General features: G+C 44.8%; 1 protein-coding gene across 1 annotated transcript in view; it reads left to right on the top strand.

Moving 5' to 3' along the window:
• LOC130119431 (myosin-10-like) overlaps positions 1–19,872 on the top strand; it is a 119,036-nt gene that overhangs the window by 44,811 nt on the left and 54,353 nt on the right. The window contains exons 4-14 of the mRNA XM_056287934.1: positions 49–76; positions 3,020–3,122; positions 8,572–8,664; positions 10,270–10,333; positions 13,293–13,391; positions 13,525–13,668; positions 13,786–13,881; positions 14,854–14,972; positions 16,083–16,235; positions 16,543–16,716; positions 16,840–17,013. Coding sequence (XP_056143909.1) covers positions 49–76; positions 3,020–3,122; positions 8,572–8,664; positions 10,270–10,333; positions 13,293–13,391; positions 13,525–13,668; positions 13,786–13,881; positions 14,854–14,972; positions 16,083–16,235; positions 16,543–16,716; positions 16,840–17,013 — 1,247 coding nt within the window. The remainder of the gene's footprint in view (positions 1–48; positions 77–3,019; positions 3,123–8,571; positions 8,665–10,269; positions 10,334–13,292; positions 13,392–13,524; positions 13,669–13,785; positions 13,882–14,853; positions 14,973–16,082; positions 16,236–16,542; positions 16,717–16,839; positions 17,014–19,872) is intronic.

The raw sequence follows: 19,872 nt of genomic DNA, 5'->3' as shown, positions 1-19,872 counted from the left end.
TTGTCAGGGAAAGATGCTGATTTTTGTTTTTCTGCTTTCTCCCCATAGATCGTGAGGACCAATCAATCCTTTGCACGTGAGTAATTTACTTCTCATAAACTCACATCATAAACCCATGCTTTTTTTTCTTACTACTACCTATTTCTTTGCCAATGCGGACTCTTGAATTTGTACTAAAGACCCAACCTGGTCGCTGATCATCTCTTTATAAACCTGTCTCAAAACCTCTTCTCCTTTCCTTTTCCTCTCCTGTTATCCATTTTTAACGGTGACTTTGTACATGGGTTGTGGTGATATAGCTGCTTGATTGGCTGGAAAATGAAACTGTTCTTGGGTGAAGGTTGTCCGGCTCGCACTTAAATAGAGGTCTCTGTTTGGTGCAGGCAGAAACTTCCCACTCGGCCTTGAACTTTTCCTTCTTTGTCTGTTAAAATGCCCCTCGCTGTGAAGGAGAGTGGAGTCGAACCCATTTGAATTCTAATGACTTGATAAGCATTCAGAGTTCATTTGGAGAAATGTTCACGAGGATTAAGCATCCCTCATCCTCGTTTGAACACCCCCCACCCCGAATTAGCTGGTTTCCAGTTATTTTGCCCCAGTGAACTAAACCCTAAAAGGTTGCCTGGTATTTCTCCTCTTCTCTTGTGTTTCTCCTGTGCCGCTCCCCCTCATCCTGCTCAGTTTCACTTAAAGACCAGTTTCAAAAAGGTTTTTGGGGAAGTTGGGCTTTGCGGCTGTTTTATCCATTGCCGAGGGATTTATGAGTGTGGGTTGCTGCCCTGCCTTTATGTCCGTCATGACAGTGGGCAATTAAGTGCTTCTCTCTCTCTCTCTCTCTCTCTCTCTCTCTCTCTCTCTCTCTCTCTCTCTCTCTCTCTCTCTGGCTGGTATTGCCTTTGCCTCTGAATAGAGCAGTTGTGTAATCTGCCTTGCATGCTGGAGCATATAGAGCACTGCGCCCCCTGTTGGCCGCAATGGCACCATGTCAGCAGTATTTCCCATTTCCCATTTGATCAGTGAGGTGGGTCACCTCATCCGGAGGGGCTGACACCTCACTATAAAACAATCCTTTCCCATTGGTTTCCGGTGACAAAGTATGACTGTACGAACTACCAGACTGGCGTAGTTTAGTTTGGTTACATCGACATTTTAAGGGTGTTTTACTGACACTTTAATCCACACTGTCAGAATTAACACAAAAGTGAAACAAACCTGGTTTTCTAGAGTACCAAGCAGGCAATCAACTGTAAGGTGTGCAAGAGTTAGCACTATATTGTCCTTCTCTGAGCTATTGTGCCTGAATATTCCTTTAAAATGTTTGCATCTCATGACATTGAGCTCAGGCGCGCCCCTCACATATGTCTACCTGCTAGTGTGAAGTTGGAGCTCTTTATGTCATTAGTCTTAGGACAGAAGTGGGAGCGGCCGGTGACAGTAGCCACTTGTAGAATCTCTCACTTAAGAGTCAACAGTCAACCGGTGGACCCCCTGACGCAAGTGAGATACGTCTTGTGTAAGAGTGGTCAGCGGAGGACGTGAGCGGAGATGGAAAGACGGATGTACACAAACACGGAGATTGTAAGAGATCCTCACCAAACTAACCCGCTGACCCTACACGTTCACACCTTGTCCACGAGAGAGCAAAAGATTTGGGAAAACTTGGCAAACTGCTTTTTCCCAGGGGAACACATCACCATTCTGTTTTCCCGTCATGCACGTATGAAGACATCAAGCCAAACCGGGACTAATGTGTCTCCCGTCTACAGACTTGACCTATATTACACAGTCTATATCCTGTATCCCAGACCACTCCCATTGAGTTCTAGAGTGGCAGTCAAAACAGCGATGTTCTATGTGTAGCAGATGTAATAGCCAGCTAGACTAAAGCCACTGGTATGTAGTTCTGTGTTGTTGGCTGACTCCATTGTGGGAACAACCAGGCCTTTGGTTTCTGGGTACTGGGACCTGACTAGGAGAGCTATGGACAGCCAAGCCTGAACAAGGCTATCATTACGGCCGTGCCCAAAAAGCAGAGCCTCCAAACTCTGGAGACCTGCCCACCAAACCTCAGCGTCCTGCAGTAAAAACACTGATGGAAGTACGGGGGGATGAGGAAAATTAAGCAGATAGACTGATGTTCTCTTGCTCTCTCTCTCTTTCTCTTTCTCTGTCTCTCTCAATCTCTTTCACTATCTCTGCCTGTCTATCTGTCCATTGTTCCCCGAGGCCCAGTTGAACACCCCCATTTACAAGATGATGTATGGAAGAGTTATTTTGGTTTGGGTTTTATGGTCTTTGGTTACTGTAGCTTTGCTGTGTCTCTACTCTGGAAAGCTGTGCATGATTGTACACAGGTCAGTTCCTGAAATGTTGGCTGGCCATGGCTGGCAACTGACAGCTCGTCATTTACAAGTGTAGAGAAAGAATTTGGTTAATTATTTGTTGGATGTGATGAGCAAAGCAGAAACTAGGTCATTTTTTACTAGGCCTTTTTTGTAGAGTAGATTAGACTGGTCCTTTTTTCACTTACTCACATGCATGCACGCTCACATGCACTCTCACATGCACTGTCAAATTTTTATTTTGATCATATTTTACTACCGGCGGCATGGTGGTTAGCGCGGTCACCTCACAGCAAGAAGGTCCTGGGTTCAAACCCTGGGGTTGTCCAACCAGGGGGTCATCCCAGGTCATCCTCTGTGTGGAGTTTGCATGTTCTCCCCATGTCTGTGTGGGTTTCCTCCGGCGGCTCCGCTTTCCTCCCACAGTCCGAAGACATGTCGGTCAGGTGAATCGGACATACTAAATTGTCCTTAGGTGTGATCGTATCTGCCCTGCGATGGACTGGCAACCTGTCCAGAGTGTTTCCCCGCCTGCTGCCCAATGAACACTGGGATAGGCTCCAGCATCCCGTGACCCTAATTAGGATAAGCAGCTTGTAAAATGGATGGATGGATGGCTATTTTACTGTCCTCTCTTGTCTGTGTGTATTGTGCCTGTCTCTCCCCCTCCCTTTCAGAGGTGAATCAGGTGCTGGCAAGACAGAGAACACCAAGAAGGTCATCCAGTACCTGGCCCACGTCGCCTCCTCACACAAAGGCCGCAAAGACCACAACATTCCTGTGAGTGCCCCGCTACCCACATGTTTCCAAAACCATCCCCGGCCAAGCCTCTTCTCTTCTCTTCTCTTCTCTTCTCTTCTCTTCTCTTCTCTTCTCTTCTCTTCTCTTCTCTTCTCTTCTCTTCTCTTCTCTTCTCTTCTCTTCTCTTCTCTTCTCTTCTCTTCTCTTCTCTTCTCGAGCATATACCACGTGAATGACTCTTGTGCAATATTACATTTTCTTCATTTGTCTTCACTGATAATATGAATGTCATCCTTGGGCATGTCACTGTAGTATAATGCAGTCTGATGTGTGCTTCGGCACAGATTCTGATAGGACCCACATTTTATATGTCTATTTTCATTTTGATAGTTCCATAAAAATTTTTTCATTGTAACTGTGTAGCCATGTATTAATGCTCAGAGCAAACCTCCTAACCTAGTTTTTCTTATTGATGTTAATGTAACTTGAATGGAAACTGCTTCTTTTTCATGTCACCCATTGCCATTCTGTAGCCTTACGCTACTGTTTGTGGCTTGTGTCCGACTTAAACGCTTCAGGTTTTAACACTTGCATTTGTTTATCCATAACAACCAGCCCGAATCTCCCAAAGCATTCAAGCTACAGGCAAGTGTATCCCCTGCTATTTAAAGACAAAATGTGTGCTTTGTGTTTGTATTTGTGCGTGCATGCGTGACGTTCTCGCTGATTCTTCATCTCCACTTCCTGTCATTGTGAGCCTGATAACTAACCTCAGCTTTCTTTGCGAAGTGAGTGTTGATGCAGATGTATGCTTCTCTAATTACCGGTTTGGTATTAAGTCAATCTCCTGCAGAACCAGTATGCTTATGATCATAAAAACTTTGGAGGGCATCCGGGTGGCATGGCGGTCTATTCCATTGCCTACCAACACGGAGATCGGCGGTTCGAATCCCCGTGTTACCTCCACTTTGGTCGGGCGTCCCTACAGACACAATTGGCCGTGTCTGCGGGTGAGAAGCCAGATGTGGGTGTGTGTGTCCTGGTCACTGCACTAGCGCATCCTCTAGCCAGTTGGGGGCGCCTGTTCATGGGGGAGGGGGAACTGAGGAGAATAGCGCGATCATCCCATGTGCTACGTCCCCCTGGCGAAACTTCTCACTGTCAGGCGAGAGGAGGCGGCTGGTGACTCCACATGTATTGGAGGAGGCATGTGGTAGTCTGCAGCCCTCTCCGGATCAGAAGATGGGGTGGAGCAGCGACTGGGATGCCCTGGGGGGGGGGGGGGACAATCGGCTGGATACAATTGGGGAGAAAAGGGGGGAACCCCCCCCCCCCCAAAAAAAACTTGTTATGTATTTATTGATAGAGGTGCAGAAGTCAGTGAGCTGGAAACGTAATCAAATACAAAAAAGGTGTGTGTGTGTGTGTGTGTGTGTGTTTGTGTGTGTGTGTGTGTGTGTGTGTATATCTATATCTTTGTTAAAAGAAACACTCAATGGTAGGGAAAATGCTCAACAAATAAGGACCAAAATAATCCAGTGATTCCAGTAAATTCTTTGAGACAGTACAAGCCTGTTTCGTGCCATAAGCAATCATCAGCTGTCAATAAAGTTACACGGGAAAGAACATACCATTAAGCCCCTCGTCATGCACATCACGTGCACAATGTCCAATGGGGAAGGGAGAGGTGTGACATTCAAAAATTCAAAAACACGTGATTGCTAAAGGTCCAGTGGCGGGGCGGGGGGGGGGTTGGTATTTGTCTATTGGCATGATTTATTTATAATTACAAAATAGGTGCTTATATCTATGTCTGCAACTGCTGGCCAATCCATTGCTGTTATTCAATGTGGACATTTCTGGTTTGCAAACGATAAAATATTTTTTCAGTGAAGACATAGGTTGCACATTTTACCACAGGTTGAATATGTTTTGTTCTTTGAGAGGATTTTCCAGGTGGTTGAATGATTAATGTTTCTGCCCGCCAATGACCAAATATAACGGCTTAACAATGTTACATTCTTAAAACAGTTGTTTCTAAAGCTACACGTGTGTATTAAACCCCTTTTGAATGTTCCCTCTGTTAGACCGACGTATGTCTCTATTTTGCCGTTGTCAGCTCTCTTCACCGTAGCTTGGTAGATAACTTCTTTCGTCTGGCATTTTCTTTCGAGGGGGCATGAGTCGTTCATACGGCAGTTGCAGCTGGGGGTGTCCGGTTGTGATGAAGGTGTCATTGATTTGTTCATGATTCTTGTGTTGTGGGACGATATTATTTGTTGAATGTTAGCCCCCCCATTGGACCGTTAGCGATCACGTGTTTTTGAATTTTTGAACGTCGCACCTCTCCCTTCCCCATTGGACGTTGTGCATGTGATGTGCATGACGAGACAGTAAATGGTATGTCCTTTCCCCTGTAGCTTTATTGACAGCTCATGATCGCTTATGGCATGAAACAGGCTTGTACTGTCTCATAAAGAATTTACTTGAATCACTGGATTTTATATATATATATATATATGAATATATATATCAACACAGATACAGGAAAAAAGATTTTAATGCATTAAATCTTTAATTAAAATCTTTTTTCCTGTATCTGTGTTGACATTCCGCTCCTCATTAGTCGAGCACTCACAACACCATTGACGGTTTCGGAAAAAAACACTATATATATATATATATTCACACATTTTTTACAATCTCAGATTTAATTTAATGCAAGCTGTAGCCTTCTCTCCATAGCGAGGTGAATATTAGTGAGGACAGTGGCAGGTAAGGAAAGGAGATATTACAAATTGAATCATGGGGGCAGTCGATCAAACCTTTCATCTGTGCATGACTCCTATTTGTACTGTGCTGATAGATAGCAGATGCATGCTTGTTATTTTTAAACGCTCTTTCTAGAAATACCCATTTGAATCCTTGGCCATGTTGAGTTTTTGATGATGACCGACTGTGTGTCCTTCAGTCTGCGCGTGGCTTATGCTACTCAAACAAACACCACATAAAGGGGGATGTACTGTCGGATGCAGATTCTGTAGTCCTGTTTGATGTATTCCCACCTGTATTTTAAAAACTGACTGCACTGTATGTTCTTCTGTGTGATGAATAACATAGATGAGTGTGGGTAGCATGATTTAACACTGAATCTGGTTGAACTGTGCTGCATGTTTCAGCTTTCTCCAGTTATAATTGACTACATTTCAACATTCTTTCCAGCTCAGTCGTCTGCTGCTGTGCTCTCCATAAAACCTGATATTTATTGGCCTGCCTGTTCTCCACTCGATTTATCCGACATTAGTCCCCCTGCAGCACAAACCAACACCTGGTGTTTCTTAGCTCACTATAAGTCAAATACCTGGAGGAGTTGAGCAAGCCTTAGATGATTTGTATAGTCTTCGACATAAACACATACATTCGCAACCAAGGCGGGTTGGATGTGTGTTTGTCACTGTGGTGCAGATGCGGCTGCGGTTCAGTACCTGTGCTACTGTGCCAGACTGCACCATCCTTACTGACCTCTCCAGACTCTGTGCTCCCTCTGCATTGCATTAGGGCTGCCTATGAGCACAGGCCAGAGGAATGCAGGAGGGAGGGAGGGAGGGAGAGAGAGAGAGAGAGAGAGAGAGAGAGAGAGAGAGAGAGAGAGAGAGAGAGAGAGAGAGAGAGAGAGAGAGAGATCTGGTGGAGGAGAGGAGTAAGGGAGGGATGGAAGAGGGGTGGAGGAGGAGGAGAGTGGAAGAGTGGAAGGATGAGGTGGTATGGGCGAAGCAGGGAAGCAGATGAGAAGGATAGAGATAGCCTTTGTGTGGGAGGTTAGTCATGGAGATGCATGCGCTGTTTTATCCACTCAGATAAGGTAAAAAGGAAGCAGAGAGGGAGTTGGAGGCAGATGTTTCATTAGAGTGAGGAAGAGAGCAAGATATATGGGAGGGGGATGCAGCAGGAGTGGCGATGTGGCTCCCAGACTTTCTTCCTTCCTCTCTTAGGAGATTTGGGTTCGAATGGAAACTGTTTCGACCTCCTAGTCACACAGGAGAGTAGTGAGATGTCAGTGCCTTCATGCCACTTGAATACCCGTCGTCCCCAATTATGTCTGCAACCGAGGGTCTCGTTGTTTTGGTTTTTTTACTTTGGTGTGTTATTCAGGTATGCGTGTTATTAGGATATTCTTTTTCCATCTTAGGGCTCCTTAAAATAGAAGAAATGCAGTCTAGATCCCTGGTGGAGATCAGCAAAAATAAGCCAAAAAGCCTAAACCCCAGCCTCATTCCTGTGGAAATGAGTTCTGATTATGAAAAAAAAAAGAAGAATAAAGCTACATAAACCGCAGCAGCTAACAGTGTTCCACCCTTCCGCGGACCTCTGGAGTTGTTGTCTGGGATGTGTAATACCAGAGAAGTTGATTTTTGTCGATCTAACTTAAATTAGAGAACTGTGGATAAGTTAGGTGCAATCTAAAAATGATCTGAAAGCAGGAGTGTAAGTGATGTTTGGTCAGCCATCGCACGAGTCCAGCAGTATCCATCTCTCTCTTTCTCGCTCCCTCCCCTTCCTTCTCCTTCTGTATCTCTCCCTTTCAACTTCACCATCTCCCTCGTTTCGTACCTGGCCCTCTCTCACATAAACGGCACATCTGCCCATCTATGCAGGGCTTGAGGCTGGCCCACATTTCGTACCATGCTGGTCTTTGCTGCTCGAGCTTCGGTCAGCCAGCAGCTCAGGACGTAGGGCTTACTAACTCTGTCCCCTCCACTGAGCGTTCGGAGACCAGGCCCCCAGCAGAGAAGCCTGGAGTCAAACCAGCGCTAGTATCTGCGGTACCCTGATGTAGTAACAGAACCACTCGGACCTTCTTTTTTTTTTGCTGCATGCACTCTGCCAGCGTAGCCCTGTTTCCTAGAAGGATGTTTTGTGTGTGAGTGCATGATGGCGTGGGAGTTTGCAACAGGGCTCGTGGAATGTCCCTCTCGCCAACCCAGGTTTGAGGGGTTGGGAAGCAGCCACAGTGGTAGTTTTCCGGAAGTGTAGGGTGTATCATCACGGCCACAGGAATTTAAGGCAGAGAGGAGGTTCTCGCTATTCATTTCAAAATGACCCGTTACTGTACGGTTACGCTATGTTGAAATTCACCGACTACGGCGTCCTCACGGTTTCACAAACTTCCTGACACTGTTTGGCTTTCTTGGACCCACAACATGTCAAATGGCAGTGACAGAAATCACATTATACTGCAACCGGCTAAAGTAAAGCCAACAGGGTGGCGTTAAACTGCTGTCAGTCTGGACGATTGATTTGGTGTATTGACCCGGCTCCGTCCGAACAACAAAGCTGCCTTGCCATCGAGTGTATGCAGACACAGAAAAACCAAAAAAGTTGTTGGGATGAGTGATTTGTGCAGTGGTGGGTGCCTGGTAGCAGTGATGTTTGATATGTGGCGGGCCTCTTATCTAAACCTCTTCTGGTTTCTGGTTTCTTTCCACAGGGTGAGTTGGAACGCCAGCTGTTGCAGGCCAACCCCATTCTCGAATCCTTTGGCAACGCCAAGACAGTGAAGAACGACAACTCATCTCGCTTTGTGAGTTTGCTCTCTCGTTCAAGTCCTCATCCTCGTGTTTAAAACACGAACAATGACTGTCCCTTTTGTCTCTGTCCAGGGAGGGGACCGAGAGTCCCTTACACTACACATGAGTGCAGTTTACGGTTGTATTACAAGAAGTATGTACAGATGCCTACATTAATCCAAACACAAACTTGAGTCGCCCACAGCTAATATATTTCATCTGAAAAAGCTTTAAGATGATACCTCCTGATGTTGAGCAGCTCGTGCGAAAGGAACGGGCCCCTGGGGTAGGGCCCGTCTCGCGGTTTGTTCAGTCTTTGAAGAATTCAGTCCCAGCTTGGAAATGAACGCCATGGGCAAAATTAATAAAATAAATGCTTCCAAGTTGGACTCTTTGCACATTGGATAACTTTTGGGCTTGCTTGAATATTACTTCGACTTGATACATGACTTGAGACTCGACTTGGACTCGACACACAGCACCGGACTTGGCTGAGACTTAAAAGTGTTATTTTTGAATTATATGCCCGCCGCTCTGTGACGAACGGCTGCGGGAACGACATAAATGAACTCCCCGCATCGAAGAAGAAAAGCAGCAGCAGGTGACACGTGAAATAATACGCAGTGAGGGAGTCCGCCGGGGGATTTTCTGGGACACGGTGCAACTCTTCTGTTTTTGAAGTACGCCAAAAGACTGCTTATCATGAATTGTCGGTTTTAATTTCACCCTGTCACACTATTTTTCCTTCAGAAATATTCTGAGAAATTGCTTGTAAAAAAAAAAAAAAAATTACGGTCATATTATTTATTCTTATTTTTCTTTCTCAAATATTTGGGGAAATGGCTTATTTAAAAAATTGACTGCCAAGGGTGCATTTATCTTCAATAGAATTTTTTTTTATTACATTTTTTAAAATGTAAGCACATTTTTTGAAGTGGTAGATTAGCTCCCTGAGCAGTTTGCTCTGTTAAAGTCACCTAGCAAGTAACACAAGCACAAAGCAACGCCTCTCCTTATTGTCTGATAATTTACCTGCGAGTTGTTCTGCTGGTCATCTGACGACAACAAATCGCTCTCGGGGTTCAGTTTTAGCCGGCGTTTGCTTGTGTGAAACAAATGAACTGCATCGAGATTAGCCAAGATGGTTCCCAGGCCACATGAGTCATTAATTGACCCGGGCAAGTTTAAAGTGCGTGGTAAAGAGCTGCATAAATGTACACACGTTTGCATGTGGCTGTGCAGACACTATTGCGTAGCTACATTCCCAGGAAACCACAAACATTCCTGGCGTTCTTTCTCGCCTGTAACCTGGCCTTCCTAATATAGGCATTTTGTTCTCTCGCCTTTATCCTCTACCGTTATCCAGGAAAAGGTATTGCATGCTGCAGAGGGGCGCGAACGGATGGCTAGCGCAGTGACCGACGCTTCTTCCCACGCACGTGTAGGCTCGTTTAAACTTGCGGCCTTGTGGGCTGGCTGTTGAAGCCTACCTGTGATATTTCACACGGGGTCACTCCGTGACATCTGTTTCGAACAGCACTATTTAAAGAACCATCTCGGTTGAGCTTGGCCCAATTACATGTGGATTTGTGCTTCAACGGTATCATGTTTTTCCACAGGGGAAATTCATCCGCATCAACTTTGATGTCGCAGGCTACATCGTGGGGGCTAACATCGAAACCTGTATCCTACCTGCTTGAGAAAAAAAAAGTGATCTGGTGAAAGATCTGGTTTCTAAAAGGAGGGGGGGCAGCATGGAGATGGGGGGTGGGGATGCTTTGAATGTGGAGTCAGAGAGCAGCGGTTAGGCCGTGCAGCTTACGCTTCGCCACAAGTATGTGTTTCTCTTGCTGCGTACTACCCAGATGCAGCTCGGGGGGGGGGGGGGAGCGAAACTCTCAAATGTGTATTAATAGTCATTTTTGACGTGTATTTCACATTTATTTATGCCTGGTGAGCAGAACAATGAATCGGGTTTCGGGGGGGGGGGTAAATGATCGTCCCTGAAAATACTTGTGAGAACATTACAGAATTAATTTCCCCCATGGTTTTAAGTATAGACTTTCAATAAGATTGATTGGCTGTATGCTTAATGAGAATTCCTGTCTTAAAATGGTAGTTGCTAAGGTTTCTGGAAACAATCACTGAATAGCAGTTTGTGTTCCAGTGAAACTTCTTCATGAGGGGGAAATGAAGCAGTTTTTCTCAACCCGCTAGATTACTTTTTTTTTTAAATGCTCTCCAGCAGTATTGATCCTTACTTTTTAATGTCTAAGAGTAGTGGTTCAGTTGTTATGAGATAATTCATCGTAGCAATAGTTGTCAATCCTCACAATTATTGATAATTATGCCGCGAGGGTCACATAATTTATTTTACTGCATATATCTCACATGAAATTACAATCCTAAAATATATAAAATGGCAAATCTCATTTGCACTTTTCCATTTTGTTATCTTGCCTGCTACATGATGTGTGTGCACCTTACTTGCCAAGCAAAAGTTTAAACACAGCACTCGATTATTTCAAAGATTTTATGAAAGTTATTTGATATTCGTGGGAACTGGTGCACACTGTTGTACGTGCCGGTCCAGAACATCCCATGCGTGCTCAGTGGGTGACATGTCTGGTGAGTATGCAGGCCATGGAAGAACTGGGACATTTTCAGCTGCCGGATACTCAGTACAGATCCTTGCAACATGTGGCCGTGCATCATCATACTGTAATATGAGTTGATGGTGGCGGATGAATGGCACAACGATGGGCCTCAGGATCTTGTACCGGTATCTATATGTGCCTTCAAATTGCCAGTGACAAACGGCATCCACATTCTTTGTTCCTGCGACATGCCTGCCCATACCAAAAAACCCCACCACCTCCACAGGCCACTGTTACAACAACACTGGCATCAGCAAACCGCTCACCCTCACCACGCCATACACACCATCTTCCATCCGAAACCAGCTCAAGAGGGCCCTTCTCCAGTGTACCAGGGGCCATTGCCGGTGAACATTTGCCCACTCGGGACAGTTAAGGTGCCATAGAGCATGCTGGGTAGACCCTGGTAAAGGACGTTGAGCCACACAGAATAACCTCACTGAGCAGTTTCTGACAATTTGATCAGAAATTCTTCAGTTCTCCAAACCACCTGTTTCGTGCGCTGTCTGTGTGGCTGGTCTCAGATGGTCACCCCAGATGCAGAAGCTAGATGTAGTGGTCCTGGGCTGGGCTGATGTGGTCGCGTCGTCTATAGTTGTGAGGCCGGTTGGCCGTACTGTCAAAACCTTTGAAAGAACCCCAGAGGGGGCTTATGGTAAAGAAATGGACATTCAATATTCTGCAGCAGCTCTAGTGGACATTCATGCAATCAGCATGCCAATTGCAGGGTTTTTCGACCATTGGTGGCATCTCGGCCATGATGTTGTGCAGCAAAAACTGCACATTTTAGAATATATTTTATTCTCCCAATCATAATGAACACCTGTGTGATGACCATGCTGTTTAATCAGCGTGTTGATGTCACGCCTGTCAGATAAGTGGATTATGTTGGCTGCATTTGAAATATCCATCCATCCATTATCCAAACCGTTTATCCTGCTCTCAGGATCACAGGGATGCTGGAGCCTATCCCAGCAGTCATTGAGTGGCAGGCGGAGAGACACCCTGGACAGGCCACCAGGCCATCACAGGGCCGACGCACAACACACATCCACACCTAGGGACAATTTAGCATGGCCGATTCACCTGACCTGCATGTCTTTGGACTGTGGGAGGAAACCGGAGCGCCTGGAGGAAACCCACGCCGACACGGGGAGAACATGCAAACTCCACACGGAGGACGACCCCCAAAGTTGGACTACCCTAGGGCTCAAACCCAGGACTTTCTTGTTGTGAGGCAACCGCTCTAACCACTGCGCCACTGTGAAATATCATGAAATAAAATGAAATGTGTACAAATTTTTGTGCAGAATCTGAGAATCAAGCTTGTAGAACACATGGGGGGAAAAAACCTGGGATCGTTTACTTCAACTCGTGAAAAATGGGGGCAAAACAAAAAGTATTGCGTTTAAATTTTTGCTCAGTGTACATGATGTTTTTCTACTAGCATGGCAGCAAGTGTACAACCGACCATGACGATGAATGGCGAATAGCATTTGCAGGTTTACATAGGCGCTAAAGACTGGGTGAAGTTGCAAAGTTACCTTCATAAACAAAGATTTTTCTAAAAAGTCAAGATTTGTGTTTTGAACCATTTAAATTTTTTTTATAACATCCGGTCAGAAACGCACGTACATAAATGTGCACGCGCATGCACACACACACACACACACACACACATACACAAATGTCTCATGTAAAGGAACAACCCATTGGTTGAGGAAAATTGATTATATTGTTTGTATTTTTTTTACATGTTAATCTTTTACAATTTTGTGAATATAAAGTAAATAAAAGGGTGATACTTTTTAATTGTTTAATTTGCTGCATAATTCTATAAATTACCACTACAAAATTAGTAATTTTGATCACAATAGTCACACAGAAAAATCCTTGAAGCCCTTGGTGGACTTGGTAGTAGAAATAGTTGTAGTAGCAGAAGAAAGCGTTTTCTCACCTTGTCAGTCCTTAACCACTACTGTCAGACCTTCTTGAGAAGTCGAGGGCCATCAGACAGGCCAAAGATGAGAGGACGTTCCACATCTTCTACCAGCTGCTGGCAGGAGCCGGGGAGCACCTCCGCTGTAAGCATTTTTGCCCTCTGCAGTAAATCACAAATGGCTTTTTACCTTTCAGGGTTGAATCAGTTCTTCACTTATGCTAGCTAGTCTAGTTTGACATACAGTACTAACCCTTAACTGTTTCTCACCCCTCCAGCGGACCTGCTCCTGGAAGGGTTCAATAACTACCGTTTCCTGTCCAACGGTAACATCCCCATCCCTGGCCAGCAGGACAAGGACAACTTCCAGGAAACCATGGAGGCAATGCACATCATGAGCTTCTCTCATGAAGAGATCGTCTGTTAGTAGTACCGTACATAGTCAAAGCATGGGCACACGCTTATTCTTTCTCTTTCTCATTCTGCCCCCCCCATCTCATTGCAAATGCATAATTCCTCTGCTTTTTCTGCATTTACAGGCATGCTGAAGGTGGTGTCTGCAGTGCTGCAGTTTGGAAACATCATCTTTAAGAAGGAGAGGAACACTGACCAAGCCTCTATGCCAGAGAACACAGGTGAAGACCAAACAACCCCCCCGACCTACTCTCTCCTCCTGTTCTTTTCTCTCTTCTTTTCTTACTCTCACTTTTATGTCCGAAAGGCGTGACTGCTCGCAAGGCTTCCAGATGTGCTCAGCTTGTCAGTCTTGAAGTTCAGATTTTTCACCTAAACTAGCTATATCGTGTTGTCTCATCACATAATCAGATAGAGACTCGGCATTGGACAACAACATGCATATTACCCATCAATCATCATTGCATATATGTATGTGACAGAAATACCAATGAAAATAAGAAATTATTCATTCAATTGAGGAGCTTTTTATAGTTTATTTATAGTTTGTGTAGAATAAGCATATGATTTTGTTTTAGACAGACCTTTTAACTAAAACAATATAAAAACCGTGGTGGAGATGGGTTTGCATTTTCGAGGGCATGTATAGCAAATGGCACCATTTTTTAATTTAACGTGAGTTCTTTGAACACGAGCGCATTTCCAAGGAAGCAATCTGAATTACTCACAAGGGCCCATTCTCTACCCAGCACATTGTTGGAGGGCCCGCTTTCTCTATGGGGCCCCACCACCACCACATGGGCGCCAGTGCAACCACACTGCCTGCACTGTCTATATTTACGCTGTTGGCCTTGACCCATTTTGGATTCCAGATTTAGCCAAGATCTTAATCGTCTTGCTGTAGTTGTATGTCTTGTATTGTTTTCATGCAGACTTGGGCAGTTGGTGTATTTTTCTCATTAAAATGTGAAACATGTCAGTTAAGCCGTGTAGTTCTGCTTGTAAGTCACCGAGATGTTGATATAATCACGGAAATGAAGAATCTGTCTTTGACTTGCATATAAATTCTGACGATCTGTATAAATAAGAGTCTCTGGAATTTTAAGGTTGTATCTCACGCATGTAAACTTGGTTAAAGGTTGAATTTATATTATATAATGAGTTACATCCCCCCAGCTTTCTTGTTCCTCCAGCGGCCCAGAAGCTGTGTCACCTGCTGGGAATGAACGTGATGGAGTTCACCAGAGCAATCCTTTCCCCCCGGATCAAAGTAGGGCGAGACTACGTTCAGAAGGCACAGACTAAAGAACAGGTACACTATTTAAAGCTTTGGGACATCTGCATAGTATTTTTTTTTAGCCTTTTGGAGGTTGGAGGTATGTGATACAGAACAAGTAGAAAAAGTGTCCTGATGATAATACAGTTACTGTTACTCTGTGGGAAGATGTGGTGTGGGAAGATGGTGGTGTGAACTTACGTTTGCAGCGGCTTCACCCGGTACCGTCCATGCAGTGTCTTTGTCCACGTCTGCGTCTAAGTTTGTGTCTTCGTTTAATGGCTGGGAGAGCTGGTGCAGGATCGGCTCGGAGAGCTTGGTTTGCTGTGTCCTATGGTCCCAGGGACCACAACCCTGCCCGGAGCTGCGCCTGAAGAGGTAACGCCGAGGGCGGTCTGACAGGACGCGGAAGCGGGGCAGGCTAAGCTAACTGCTAGCTCACACAGACCGGCAGTTCCGATAACACTGAGGGCGGTCTGGCAGCGACCTCACCTAGTGTTGACTGTGTTTTTGGTGTCGTCATGTGGAGTGCGGCGAGCTGGCGTTGGATTGGCTGAGGGAGCCTGGTCTGCTGCGTTTGGTGGGCCCAGGGACCACGGCCATGCCTGGAGCTGTGCCCGAGGAAGAAACATTGAGGGTGGTCTGACAGGATGCAGAAGCAGGACAGGCTAAGCTAACTGCTATTCCATGCACACTGGCAGTTCCGACAGTCCTCCTGGCGTTTATGCTCTTGGATAGTGATTTTTTTTTTTTTTTGTAATTTGATATATTTGTTCTTGTAGTTTTTAGATATGTGTTTTGTCTTTGTGTTGCACTGTTGTGGGCTGGGGGAAATGATATTTCATGACAAATAGAGTAACTGATTCCTGTGCTTTAATATCCCTCTGGTGTAGTCCACATAACAGTTTGCATATTCCACTTTGAGGATCAGCGAGTTGCAAAAGCATGTTCAGATTATGAGGTTTTAAGTTTTTCTCTGCAGTACTTCATGGTTTGCCTCCCCACCCAGTCAGTAACACACAAACTACAGCAGTTTTTGTTATGCTCTTGTGTTTGTTTTAACGCGGCCCTGTGGCTCACAGAACAGTTCATATTACTAATACCCATATCACATGTCCCTGAACTTTGTACTCCGTCTCATTCCAGGCTGATTTTGCTGTTGAGGCCTTGGCTAAGGCAACATATGAGCGCCTGTTCCGCTGGCTTGTCCACCGCATCAACAAGGCTCTGGACAGGACCAAACGCCAGGGGGCCTCATTCATTGGAATTCTGGACATTGCTGGCTTTGAGATCTTTGAGGTGCTGATTTGCATTTTGTGAACACTCAACAACACGTGTAAATACAAATGCAATTACTCAAAAATACAAATTAATTTGATGTCATTTGCCACAAAGATCATTTTCTTTTATTGACACATAAATAGGATAGATTTCAATCATTAAGGATTTTGTTTGTTATTGGTTATTAGATAAGGGCACAGTAAATTAAACATTAACAATGGCTATGGGCATGTTTTGCAAAAAGAAGAAAAGAAAATGAAATTCTCCATGACTGCTGGAAAAAGAAATCTGTTTCATCCATCTCTGCTCTCCCGTCTCCTTCCAGCTGAACTCGTTTGAGCAGTTGTGCATCAACTACACCAATGAGAAGCTGCAGCAGCTGTTCAACCACACCATGTTCATCCTGGAGCAGGAGGAGTACCAGAGGGAGGGCATCGAGTGGAGCTTCATCGATTTCGGCCTTGACCTGCAGCCTTGCATTGACCTCATCGAGAGGCCGGTTAGTACCCCCGTTGGGGACTTTGTATGTGTTTGTGTGGAGGGGGCTCATTCAGTCTGTGTGTTGTTGTGCATTCTTGCGTAACCAAATCTGCCCTCTCTCGCTCACTACCTGTGAGCACAGACCAACCCCCCTGGTATCCTGGCTCTGCTGGATGAGGAGTGCTGGTTCCCCAAGGCCACAGACAAGAGCTTTGTGGAGAAGGTGCTGCAGGAGCAGGGTACACATGCCAAATTCCAGAAACCACGCCAGCTCAAGGACAAAGCTGACTTCTGCATCATTCACTATGCTGGCAGGGTACGTTTAACAGGACTGTTTGGCTGACGTGGACTCTGTAAATACCAAGCCCACTAGTTTGAATGTGTTTGTGTTGCTGACCAATCAACATTTCAGACTTGCTATTTTCTGTTTTTGGGGGGTGTTTTTTTTTTTTTTTTTGCATCCCACCCCCAACAACACTTCACAAATTTGATGGACCTTGATGGAACAGAGACAAACCTAAGAAGCGATTGCAAGGGCAAGGAAATTTTCTTGGACAGAGATGAAAGCTCTTTGGCGTCACTGAAGCTGCAGTATTTGCCCTCCCATAGATTATGAATTGCATCCACAAGACTAGTACTCTGATACCTCACAAAGGCGCATCTCTCTAGGGTCAACTCACTCTAAATAGCCACTTGAAATTTGAGTAGTTTTGTTTGTTTTTTTTTTCTCCTCCAACCATAACCAACGTTTATGTCACCTAATAGCTTAGGTTCTTTCCATGTCGACATTGTTTTCTTTATGCAGCAGTTGTTTCTGGCCAGTGTTTTGTGGCTTTCCTTGGAGACAGCAGACCGAACCTCTCTAAAGGCGTAGTAATCAGGTCATTGCCTCAACACAATAGCCCAGTTGTCTTACTGCTGCTGCTGAAAACCGACATCTGGTTTGCATTGGTTTGAGATTGACTCCATGCTGCCTGTCTGTTACATAACAGACCAACTTTCAACTTCATGTGGTGGTCGGCCATCTGGAGAGAGGGTCGATATTCCGCCACATTCCGGAGAAGTCTCTCCGTCTGTTACCACATGAAAACTGATATCATTCCTGGAATGATGGTTTACGTGTACTTACCTTTCTTCCACGTGTGTACACACAAACAAACACACTCACAAGTGCACACAAACAAGGATATGCATATACCGAGAACAGTAGAGAACATTATTCACCTACGTCTGTCCTTAGACCTGTAGGTGAACCGCTTAAAACTTCAAAATTGGCCAGATATCCCCCCCCCCCCCAAAAAAAGTAACTCTGCAGCCAGCATTAAATTTGAATTTTATTAAATAATATCTGAGTGACAGAGTATTATTGAGGGTGAAAGCAAGTGCAAACATTGTGCGTTTTCCTTTCCAGGTCTGTGATTAAAACCAAATGATGGTGTTTTAGCCCCATTGTTTTAGTTTGCTGAACTTGTCAGAACTATCCTGTTATTTCATACATTAAACCGTACTCTACACACTGTATTAGATGATAGACAAGTGCAAAATAAGTCACAAGTGTGTCACAGAGACGAATCCCACCTAACATCCCATCCCACCTGGTGGGATGGGATGTAAGGTGGGCCAAAGGTTATCACCTGACCTGACTCAAACCAAAGTCATGGACCGATTTTAATAATCCACTTGGATGGATGGGTTTCATAATCCAGGTAGTGTCTGTTATGCTGTCATTTGCAAAGTTTACTTTAAAGTGGAAGTAGACAGACGTTTCCAAGTGTTTTTATTGTTTGCGCCGCTGTCGCAAAGACGACCCGGTCGCTTTCCATTTATTAGCAGCCTGGCTACTGTCCAATGCAAGAAACAACCGTGAGAATCCCAATTTGAACTAGAAACCCTAATCTCAGTGCTACGGTAAAGGCAGAGTGAAACATCCAGTAGTATTAATAAGTAGGCAGGGTGCGTTAATTACTGATCCAGTAGAAATAATGCCGACTGAGAGTCGGTTTGGAACCCTCTTAAGTCCCGGAGATCTCACCATCGAGTAAATGCTCGTCTGAGGTTCACTCTTATTTTATCTTGTCTTCTATCGCTCTCCCTGTTCGCCTCCTCCATCAACCGGGTTCTTTTGCTTTTGCCGGGTAGAGTTTCCACATTTACTTCGGTTGTTCCACTGTCCGTCACTGCCTAGCCCGTTACTGGGTGGTTGACGCACTTCCTGTGCTGTAAATCGATTTACTGGGAAAAATCATGCCTGGTGGTAGACAGAACTGCGTGGTGAAAGTGACGCTTACAGGGAACCAATCTAAATACCGACGGTGTCATTATTCTATAGCCATTACACTGTGCAATCAACATTTACTTCATAATGATAAGTTAAAGCAAAAAAGTTGTCTACTTCCACTTTTAAACTCTTAATTGTGACTGCGTAAATGTTGTGGGTTTCATTATATGAACACTTTGGTGTAAACTCGTTACACGTTGTTCTCCATACAAGTTAAGACGAACGCTTAAAACTATTTGCAAATATATTTTTGGGCCCAGTCAGGTTGCTATCTAAGACATTCCAGATGTTTCATCTCTTCTGCAAATGGACAAAATGAAAATACCATTCTGAGACTGAATCTCAAATATTTTAAAATTAATTTCTAAAGCATCTCTACTTCATCAGACAGCGTACAGAAAGGGAGTGTCAGGAACGAAGGGAGGGAGATTGGCTGATATACAAATCTGATCATCACCCCTGACATTTGCCAGGACAACCTTTTTATTTAAATCTGATAGTGTTCACTCTGGTACCATGGTGCTGCTGTGTTGGTTTAGTCATTTTTGGTTTTTGCTCCTAGCTGTGCGATATGACGATATATATATCGTGTGATGGTAGAAAATGTCTTATTGTTTCATATCAAGCTCTATCGCTTATTTTGTTGTCTCACAAATCATACTCTTCTACGGCAATATTTTTCGTCATTTGGACGACCCTTTCTGCTCTTTGCACAGCACGGACGCAGGCAGGAAATTTGCATGGAAGCAATACAAACAAACATGGAGGCCAGTGAACGTAGTGCAGAACGGGGTAATTCCGAACAGAAGGACTCCGACCAGCCAGGACAAAACGAGGAGCGTATACCTCAAAGAGGGGCTGCTTCTATCGTATGGACGTGGTCTGGGTGTGAAAGGT

The sequence above is a fragment of the Lampris incognitus genome, chromosome 10 (genome assembly GCF_029633865.1).
Source record: "Lampris incognitus isolate fLamInc1 chromosome 10, fLamInc1.hap2, whole genome shotgun sequence".
NCBI lineage: Eukaryota > Metazoa > Chordata > Actinopteri > Lampriformes > Lampridae > Lampris > Lampris incognitus.
This window is presented reverse-complemented; position numbering and strand designations above follow the sequence as displayed.